A 10,653-nucleotide genomic window follows, 5' to 3' on the forward strand; every position below is an offset into this window, starting at 1 on the left:
CTGCGAAAGGAGAGCTATCTTTTTTTTTTAAAAGGTGAAATGATATTTTACCTTGACAGTTAAAGACAGCTATCTGATCATTAGCCATATAAATAGCCAATGAGGTCCCAGAGGAATCAGTTTTGAAAGTCACATTCCTAACAGGATATGGAAGTGAGATGGCATACGCAGACATAGGAGGCGGCACCACCATTTTCCGAATAGGCGTAACAAGAAGTTGCTCTGAAATATCAAAATTACTTTTAAATCTGTTTCTGTTAGAGTTTGCAAATGCTAGAACATTGGGTTTAGTGTACAATGTAATAATAAAGCTTCATGAAAAGTGACTTCACTCCACACTACACTGAGACAAGACACAACAGTGACAACTTTTAAGTTTTACAAATATTCTTTCATCAGTCAGGTGCTCCCCCTTTCCAGCAGTGGCGTAACAAGGGATTTGGGGGGCCCGGGGGCACTTTGACATTCTACATCATGACATGAGATAATGGCGTGGCGTAACAAGGGCGTAATGTAAAACAAAATATTTTGAACATTCATTTTGGGGCCCCCCTTAAGTGGGGGCCCAGGGGGGGAATTTCACATTTCCACCCCCCTTAGCTACGCCACTGCATTCCAGAGTTCTATGTCTACAGGTAGAAATGGGATGAAAGCTTCATGATTTGAATTACACTCCAATGTGTTAACTAATTGACTAGCCAGCAATCTATAGAAACCTCAGAAATTTGTCTTTATATCATAGCAAAAGACTGTATGATAATATTGTCAATATATCAGGGCTTTCTATCCCAGACCTGCCTACCAAAAAAAGTCCAAATGCGTAACTCTGATGGTCAAAATGCGCGAACCACTATTTTGTCATATAGATATATATATATATATAATATTAGAATCTAGATGTCATGATTAGATCTACAATCTAAATCAATACGACAATAGAGATGATATCTAGACTAGATTCGGATCTATGTCTATATAATAATAATGAATATAATCTACTCTAGATGTGGGCTCAAGAGTGTTACCGATGCCGTGGATCCGCTACAAACGTAGGTCTACTCCAAACTTTCGTAAGCCTACCTTCATCCTTGATCTATTCTATAATAAGACTAAGAATTTAATCTAGACTAGATGGTAGTAAATGTTATTGATCTAGATCTAGTCAATCTAAATCATACTACAACTAAATTGGATCTAGATTGTAGAGTAATGTAGAGACTCATGACATAACGTATATAATCATCAGTCGTAATGTCTAGCTAGATCTATTCCTGTATAACAAGTTATCTAGATTCTAGATCTAGAATCCAGATCTAGATCTAGACTAGATATCTACAATGTCACTCAATGTGTTTTGAATCGATAGAACTTCAATGTTTTTTTTCTATACAAATGAATACGGGAATCAGGGATTCAACATAATTATTTTCTACTAATGAACTAACAAAAAAAAAAGTCACGTTGGTGTATCAGCTAACTGACGGTACCAACCCGCCACTCCCTCACTCTCGCGTTCTTCATTTCTAGACTAAATCTAATTGCTTTTAAGAACCAATCAACATATAGATCTGGACACAATGTGTTCCCCCACCTTTTCTGCTCTCCCTCCCCCTCAAGAGGACGGCTTAGCGTGACCTCTGTGACCGATGGTAAGCTAGGCAAGAGAAGGGGCGGGGGAAGGATACGAAATGGGTAACGCGACGGGTTGAATGCGTATTTGCGTACTGACGATCATTTTTGGGAGATTTTGCGTAACGAATACGCATTTTGCGTAACGGTAGGCAGGTCTGCTATCCCCTCCTAATAATTTACTTTAAAAATCTACATTACACATAAAATAATGGCAAGTGACCATGATGCCGTCTTCTATCTCTCTGACATTGTTTGTAAAAAAAAATGTTTCCTAGTCTAAACCTCCCACAGAACGACGGGGGATTATGGGGGGCAGGATATGAACCTGGGACCATCGAAACAACCGAATGACAGTCCAGCGCGCATACCTCACAACCAGGCAGCTATTATCTTCTTTATTTGACAGGCTGACATGATCTTTCTTATTTGACAATGTTCAAGAGAAATTGCACAGTATGATGCAATTGATCATATTTTAACTATGAAAAAAATTTTTTTTTTTTTTTTTCCATTTATTTATGCATAATTCACTCAATTTCATTTCTCTCATGACACCATAAACCCATTTACTTGTGTTCAGTAAGCAATAACTAATCATCAACTTACTGCCATCTATCACTGCCACAAGTGCATCGTCTTCATCTACTCTGCCAGGTGTACAGTCTGTGTGCCAGGCCCAGATAAAAGTGGAGTAGGCCCCAGACCTTGAAAGTACATGCATCTTGTACATCTGCTCAGGGTCCCAAGTAGCCATGGAAACACCAGAGCTAAAGTGCAGACTCTGTTTCAAGTACCAGTGGTAATTGTTGACTGTCCAAAGCTGCACTGAGAAACCAGACATAAAGCAATGCGATAACAAAAATAATAAAACAAGCATAAAAAAAAATATAACAGTTCACAGCGTGGTCGAGAGGCCAAGTGCACTTGAACTTGGCTTAGCTACCTAGAAGGGGGCTCGAGGTTCGACATCCGACTCAGGCAGAGTTGTGTTACTGAGCGCCTAAAGGCAGCACGGAAACCTACTCCTAGATACCCCCCCCCCCCCCCCCAATGGTCCACAAATGAGATTGGACCAAAAGCGCTCTGAGCATGCTATAAGCATGAAAGTAGCGCTATATAAAAGCTATAATAATAATTTTTCAAATGAAAAATTACATTTCTTGATTTGTAAGTTTTGGATTCAGACTTGAAGATTATTACATCCCAGCATAAATATTCTGCAGGGTGATAAAAAAGACAACAAATAGGGTTTAAACTCTGGACCATCATGATGACAGTTATAATTGCATACCACATGGCCAGGTAGCCTTATTTCTGAATGACACAGCTTATTTCAGATTTGAAAGATAATAAAAACCTATGATTTTCTTCATATACTACATCAAGCTTAATATTTGTATTTTATTATAGCGTAGAGAAGTTGAATCATGTCAAGATATCAAGCGTTTTCATTACAGCTAAATATTTAAGTGAATGATTCAGTCAACTAAGACTTACATAGAGATGACTTGGAATCATTTTCTGTATATTCCAGACATACTGCCAGCACAGAGGAATCTTGATTCCAGGAAATAAATTGAACCTAATGACAATAAAATTAATAATAAACCAAGATGATCACGGGATGAACAATGATGAACATTTTAGAATGAAGAATTCAGAACATTTTTTTGTAAATACAGAATATTAACAACTTTCAAAGGAGAATGGTAATTAACAAAAAAGATAATGGAATTCTTCATTTGAATATTTTCAAAATAATTGGTTAAATTTGATTCAAGCCTTACTAAGACTAAGACTAAGACTAACCCTGATCCTTACGGAAATTTGTTGTGATTACAAGGACTCTTTTCTCATATAAAGACAACACAACAGAAAAATACACATACCCTAACATCTGCAGTGGTCACAGTTTGGATATTAAACTCTCCATGGCGAAGTCCATTTTTCTCATAGAAAATCACTTGTGTAGCAAGACTAGAATGTGCCTTCTGGACAGAAGCGATAAGAGAACCAGATGGTCTGTAATTATGCACAGATGTTTTTGTTTATTAAATCAGATTTTTGAAAGAGAAAGACGATCATTTTTGTTTAAACAAATGTGAAAAAAAAAAAAGAGTTAAACTTGAAAAATAAAAAAAAAGAAATTACCCAAGGCAATATTAGTACCATATATGCATAACTAAACCACCAGTAAGAGATACAACTATAAAATAACAATACAATGTCAAAATATGTACACTATTTTATAAGTCAAATTTAAATTACATATTAAATCACCAGTGACAATTATTCCTAGAGTCACAGCATTATGAAAACAAACAAGTCATGAAAAGGTATAAATATAAGTAATTATAATATTTTTAAAAAAACAACAACGGATCAATGAAACTCAAGTCTCACAATATACTTTGACTTACTTCCAAGACAAACAATTTTGTACTCCATCCACTGGCTCTGACCGAGCTTGGAAAACACATTCTCTAGACCAAGTGTATACAAATCTGGCACCTAAACAAGAGAAAACTTAAGTTAGAATAATAGGAAACTAAGACATCTTTCCTGTCTGTTATACAAGCTCCAGACCTTCCATCATAAATGAAGATAATTACGTCCTCACCCAGATCAGGACGGCAGGGGATGGCAGTGGGCTGGGTTTGAACTCTGGACCATAAAGACAGCAATCTGAAGCACATACTGCACAACTAGCAGCCATTTCAACTATAAAGTTTACCATTCTCTTAATGTTTTTGTTATTTACTATGTACTAGAATGTGTTTTAATATAAAGTAAAGTTCTCCTTTTCTAACCTTGCGATCTATAGGGCAGATGGTGTAAAGGTCAAATTTTTGTACGGCTCAAGATTGACAAGGGTGTCATGTGGCCAGAACAACGACAAACAGCCTATACTTTTCTCAACTTATGTCTGGTACCCATTAGAGTTGGGTGGACCCAGGAGCACCCTAAAAATCGCAAAATTCAAAATCCTAATCTTCATCAGGATTTGAATCTGAGACCTCTCAGTTCAGAAGCCAAGTGCTTGACTACTCAGCCACCACTCCCCCAAGTTATAATATAACCATCATTTATACTTTTTTTTTTTAAGACTAACTTAAATGTATTTTTTAAAATCAACTAACCTGTTTTTGGCTCTATGCTGGATATCACAAAAAACTGGCCATCTCCTCTCCAACTAATAAGAGGATTGCCATTGTCATGTTCGGAAGCTGAATGAAGAACCTATTATTTAGAAAAAAAAAAATTTTTTTTGATTAAAAAGTGAAGCTAACAAATACATAAAGTGGACATATTATCAATTCCATTTTCACTTATAAAAAATTAATTTCCATTATAAAGGAAATCAGATTTTATAGACAACACATTTTTCATAAAAAGACTGTTAAAATTTAGAATAAAATTATATTTTAAAATCATTATTCTATATTTTATGTTCAAAATTATCAATTAAAGTTAGCAAAAAGAAACCATCGTAGAAACTATAGCAACTAATGCAAATAGTCTTAATAAAAAGTCCTTACAACGTGTTCTTGTTTGGCAGATTGTTTGCCCGAGGAGCCATGAAACTGAGTTTCTTTCTTTCCCCAGCCAACAGTTATGTGGCCATCTAGGGAAAGAATGGGCACAGACAACTTTACACATCATCATAAATAATATTCAGGCAAACGTCTTCAATTTCACAAAATCGTTAATGTCAGAAATGTTAATCTCAAAGTAAGTAAAGTTTCCCCTTTTCATATCTTGCAATCTATAGGGCAGATAATGTAAAGGTCATCTGTTAGTGGCCCACGGTTAATGAGGGTGTCATGAGGCCAACATAATGACCAACCGCCTTTACTTTACCCAATTAATGTCAGGTACCCATTAGAGCTGGGTGGACTCAGAGGCGCCCTAAAGATCCTGAAATTAAATCCCAGTCTTTCACCAGGATTTGAACCTGGGACCTCTCAGTTCAAAGCCAAGTGCTTTACCACTCAGGCCTCTTAATGTTAATCTTAAGAAAGTAGATTTGTGATTGATTTAGCTAGAAAAAAAAAATTGCAGTGTAATTAATGAGAATAAAATATATTTTCAAACTAAATAAACGTGTAAAATTTTAATTTTTTATCGTAACAAAGTACACCCTACCTTCCCCTTCATGATCTGGAAACAAGCCAACTTCACTGATAACATCAAACTCTCTAGTCATTAGCAAAAGCTTGTTTTCACCTTTGAAAAAACACACACAGTTAAGCAGGTAAGTAACGAAATTAATTTCAAAAACAAGCCTTAGGTTAAACTAAAATGTTTTAAGATTCCGAACCTGTTGTTATTACAATCAATTCTAAATCTGGACTCCATCCCATAGCTGTTATACCACTCTCAACGTCGCCAACACACTCCAGCTGAAATATATATGGAAATGTTCAATATATAACAAAGTAGATAACAGCTACAGTAATATTTCAAAATAATTATAAGAGAAAAATGTGTTCCTTGTGAACAAAAAAAAAAAAAAACTTCTGAAAGTAACTAAAAAACATGAATCAAAAGGCTGTGTCAGGGTAAATAGATAATAGAAATAGGAAATGGTTTTATATAGTTTTACAATTTTTTTAATAATAATAATTTTATTTATAAAGCGCTGTTAACAAACAAAATGTAGGCTCAAGGCGCTGTAATAACATTACAAACACAAACAGGAGAGCTAAAATGACAAACTAAAATGACTAAAAAAGTTTGAAGCAGGTAGGTCTTAATGTTCTTCTTGAAAGTAGTGTAGCATTTGTCTGTCTGAGATCAATGGGGACTGAGTTCCAAAACCTTTGGGCTGTGCACTGAAAATGTTATAATCTAGAACAAAAGGTAGTTAGGCTTAGACGAGAATAAGAAGACTACTTTAGAGATGAATTAGTTACAATAGAGAATAAGAAGACTACATTAGAGATTAATTAGTTACAATAGAGGCTGAATAGAAAGCAAAAGAAAAATGTTGATTTCCCTTTTAGAGAGAAAAAAAAACCATTGCTGTTATAGAAGAACACCTTGGGGATTCTTTCTATATTACTTCTTTTTCTTCTTCTTCGTTCTCATTTTTATGTTGGCGCGTTCAGATGACTAGACCAATATATGAGATGAACTGCGCAGTGGTTTCCAAATCAGAGAGCTCTCCATATAGTTTTCTTTCTATTGGGGTGTTTTGGGGCCAGTGTCTTGTACAGGCCTCTTGGTAAAGAGAGCAGTTTTGGAGGACATGGTCAGCATTCTCTGGTGTCACTCCACATGGACAGATTTCACTGGTTCCAATTTTTAGCTTCCAGTACATATATATGCTGTCTCATTCTGTTGTGTCCAGTCCTGAGTCGAAAGATTAGACATTGATCTTGTCTGGATAGCTTATAATAGGCATCATCTTTCTTGCGATTTGGATGAGAGCTTGTCGATTTCTCATTTATTTGTTGTTATTTATTGGTCGTACTGAATTGTATCTTTAGAAGTCCAAGAGACATTAGCAGGAACCTACTTTGCCTATCCACACTTCTCCTTATTGCCACATTGTCTTATTAATTTACATTAAATGATTTACCGGAAAACGAAATTACTTTTCAAATGAAAAAATGATTTCCATAAAAACTTTAATTTCCAAACCTCTTCTGGGTTGCTTAAGTGCCAAAGACAAATCCTTCCATCATCGGTGGCCAAGCACAGAGCCTGTTGATCACCAAGATATTGCAAACCAATAGGAAGACATGACTGATCTGACTCACTGTCTTGAACTGGGACAGATGCTATCTCCTAGAATAAACAAATTTTATAATAATGAAAAATAGATTCGTTCAACCAAAGAAAACTCTATTATCATTCAAATGTTGTTTATTTGTAAAGATTTTATAATTGCCATTTAAATTTACAAACTGTTTTAACACATCATACTATTTTATCTGAAGTAATGTAAAAAAAAAAGGTAAAGGTGCCCTTTCAGACCTTATGATTTAAGGGGGAAAAAATGATGAAAGCTAATCTGTTTCTATGGCTGATGGTTGGAGGGTGTCATGTGGCCAACACAAGGATTAAAAGGCTCTACTTCTTCAAAAGATGTCAAGTACCTAAAGACAGATATGAATTGGGTGGACTCAAGGGAATAATAAAAAGTTAAAAATCTCAGTCTTCAACAGGATTTGAACTCAAGACATCTTGGTTCGGAAGGCAAGCACTTTACCACACCTGAAGACCTGTTTTAATGAAAAGTAAATTAGACAGCCTAATGCAAGAAAAGTGAGACAATAAACAAGAGCCAACTTACTTTACCATCAAAGCTGTAGCAGACAACATGAGATGATGATGCAACATATATGTTGTTTTGTTCTGTATCTAATGAAATAAGTTGAGCATCACGCAAAGCTTCAGTTTCCACCACGTGCCTTGAATCTACTAACTTCAAATTCCTCATGTTACTTTGACTGGGCATAGTAAATAATGAATAAACAAATACGATGATATATTAAAAATAAATTTTCAACCAAAGATAATTCATTTAATGTAATCATTTTGTTTTTATGATCTACATCTACATTACCAGTACTGATAAATTAATAGATCTAATTATTATTGTCACAGCTTTATTTTGGAGAATTGTATTGTATACTAAATTACATGGCCTATGATCCTATTACTATTAAGATCTATATAGTCTATTGACTCTAGAGAGATCTAGTTGAAAAATCTAGGGCTTGAGTCTCGATAGTCTATTCTCTACTTTAGAATCAATAAATGATAATATAATATAATATTTTATAATAGATCTAATCTAGATCTAGTAGACTCTGGTGTCTCTAGATCTACTATTCTAGTATAGTTACATAATTAATAGTAATAATAAAGATAGCCATCGTTATCATCATAATAATAGTAGATTTTTTAATACATGATCTAACAATATTAACATGCATGACTAGATGCATGATGCATATGTTACTATGTAATCATCTTCTTTTTTAAAGGAACATCTGTAGTAGTAGATCTATAATAGAACTTAAGAATAGAAGATGATAAGATCAAGACTGTCAGTGTCACTACCTATGCTCTAGACTCTAAACTAGACCTAGATGATATATATGAGAGTCTAGAAATCGAACTAAGAATAGTCTAAGTAAGTCTAGAGTCTAGTCGAGTGTCTAGTCTAGTACTACTGAGTCAGTACTATAGATAGTATTAGATAGTAGTGGTTAGGTACTTAGAGTGACTGATCTAGAAATGGATGGCTGCCTGGTCGTGCGGTTTGCACGCTGGACTGTCGTTCGGACTTATCGATGGTCCCGGGTTCAAACCCTGCCCGCTCCCATCCCCCGCCGTCCTGCGGGAGGTTTGGACTAGGAAGTAATTATCTTCAACTCTGAAGGAACATCCGAAATAAGTAAAACATTTTACAAAAAAACATTTTACAGAAATGTATGTAGCCGTATGTTACGGTAAACAAACTAAAACTACTGTAACCTTATTTTTAAAAATTAAACTAGATACATCTAGTCTCTAGAGCAGCGGTTCTCATCCTTTTAAGCTCGGCGACCCCTTTTTACAATCCCCCACTCTGCCGCAACCCCCCCCCTTGCTCACATACACAGCAATAGAAGAATAGACAAAACAATCAATTTTTTCGATGGTCATTGGCAACCCCTGGCAAATCGTCAATCAACCCCCAAGGGGATCATGACCCACATGTTGAGAACCCCTGCTCTAGACTACTCTAGAGTCTAGACACTCTAGAGTAGAGTCAGTCTAACTAGTCTAGTCATCTAGTCTAAGAGTGAGAGTCTAGAATTCTAAGAATAGTCTAGCTAGAGCTAGATTCTTCTAAATTTTTAATATTTTTATACATTAAAAAGTCTCATACATTTAATCTAATTACCTAATCTAGATCTCTAGATTAAGATCTAAATCTGGTAAGATAGTAGATACTACTACTAGACTTCTAGATCTAGATCTAGATAACACAAGTTACAACTTTTGCTTTAGTTTAATCTACTTTCGTTTTTAACAAGGAACCGGAAGTAAGTGGAATACTAGTTTGATTGAAGAATGGATTGGACTGGAGCACTGACATAAAATATGGATTGGAGTGACTATTGGAAACAAAATGACATCGGAAATAATCAAGTAAAGCTTGTCAAAACATGAAGGGGAAAATTTTTTTTTCCTAGATCTATATCTAAATGCAAAAAAAAAAAAGTTTTTTATAAAGGAACTTGAAATAATATAATTTCATGCTGTGATCTGACTAAAATAAAAATGATGTCATTGTGCAAAAGTCCGTAACTCGCGCCTACGTAGACCCTATTGCGACCTGCATATTTAGCCACAATTCATGGAGACAAAGACTTGTCTGCTGGAGTCTCTTCAAGTTGTCATCTACCCCCGTCTTCGGCTAGGGCGGCTTTTCTGTAGGTCTCAAATGTGTGTCCCGTTCTCTCTTTCATAAAAATCTTCTGAAAATCGGTGAAAATAGACAAAATTGTAATTTCGGGGATTCATTCAATATGGAAAACGTCAATCGCGATAAAAAAACAAAACCGGTTTTCTCAGCTTTCATTGAATAAAAATGTAACAATAAGGCAAATTTTAACCAAATAGGAAGTTATTATAGGCCTACTTAATTTACTTTAATAGTCACTGGCATACAAATATAGATCTAAATCTATCTCAACCTCTTGAAAAAAAAATCAAAAGCGATTTTTTTGCAAGTCAATAGTAGGCCGAAATCTAAAAGGCAGATCTGAATGTTTATCGGCTTTTGGTTGTAAAACTACTATCTAAGCCTACTGTAAATGGCTCGTAAAGTTAATTTGACCGTGATTTTGTACTTTATAAAGTATAAATAAAATGCAAAGACGAATTTATTTTCCGATACAAAATCTTAATTTTCACATATATTATTCTTATCCCAACCCAGACTGGGGCCCGCGCAATCCGTTTCGCATAGGGCCCCGCAATCTGTAGGACCGGCCCTGTGTAGAACAATATCCTAAA

The 10,653-nt window shown here is 35.2% G+C and overlaps 1 protein-coding gene across 5 annotated transcripts in view; it reads right to left on the reverse strand.

The window, feature by feature from the left end:
• The window catches only part of LOC106079975 (putative elongator complex protein 1), a 31,459-nt gene extending 21,772 nt beyond the window's left edge, over window positions 1–9,687 (reverse strand). For 2 of the 5 annotated variants that reach the window (XM_056012272.1, XM_056012002.1), the window contains exons 1-12: window positions 9,536–9,687; window positions 7,934–8,090; window positions 7,279–7,425; window positions 5,954–6,035; window positions 5,779–5,859; window positions 5,172–5,257; window positions 4,773–4,872; window positions 4,053–4,143; window positions 3,522–3,654; window positions 3,130–3,214; window positions 2,239–2,457; window positions 52–222 (exon numbers count right to left, since the gene is read on the reverse strand). In XM_056012272.1, the coding sequence (XP_055868247.1) occupies window positions 52–222; window positions 2,239–2,457; window positions 3,130–3,214; window positions 3,522–3,654; window positions 4,053–4,143; window positions 4,773–4,872; window positions 5,172–5,257; window positions 5,779–5,859; window positions 5,954–6,035; window positions 7,279–7,425; window positions 7,934–8,080 (1,342 nt within the window). In that variant the 5' untranslated portion in view covers window positions 8,081–8,090; window positions 9,536–9,687. Of the gene's footprint in view, window positions 1–51; window positions 223–2,238; window positions 2,458–3,129; window positions 3,215–3,521; window positions 3,655–4,052; window positions 4,144–4,772; window positions 4,873–5,171; window positions 5,258–5,778; window positions 5,860–5,953; window positions 6,036–7,278; window positions 7,426–7,933; window positions 8,091–8,554; window positions 8,574–9,150; window positions 9,244–9,520 lie in introns of those variants that run through there. The other 3 variants (XM_056012144.1, XM_056012067.1, XM_056012210.1) reach the window with 3 other exon arrangements.
• Between the last annotated feature and the right edge of the window lie 966 nt (window positions 9,688–10,653).

This window comes from Biomphalaria glabrata, chromosome 1 (assembly GCF_947242115.1).
Source record: "Biomphalaria glabrata chromosome 1, xgBioGlab47.1, whole genome shotgun sequence".
NCBI lineage: Eukaryota > Metazoa > Mollusca > Gastropoda > Planorbidae > Biomphalaria > Biomphalaria glabrata.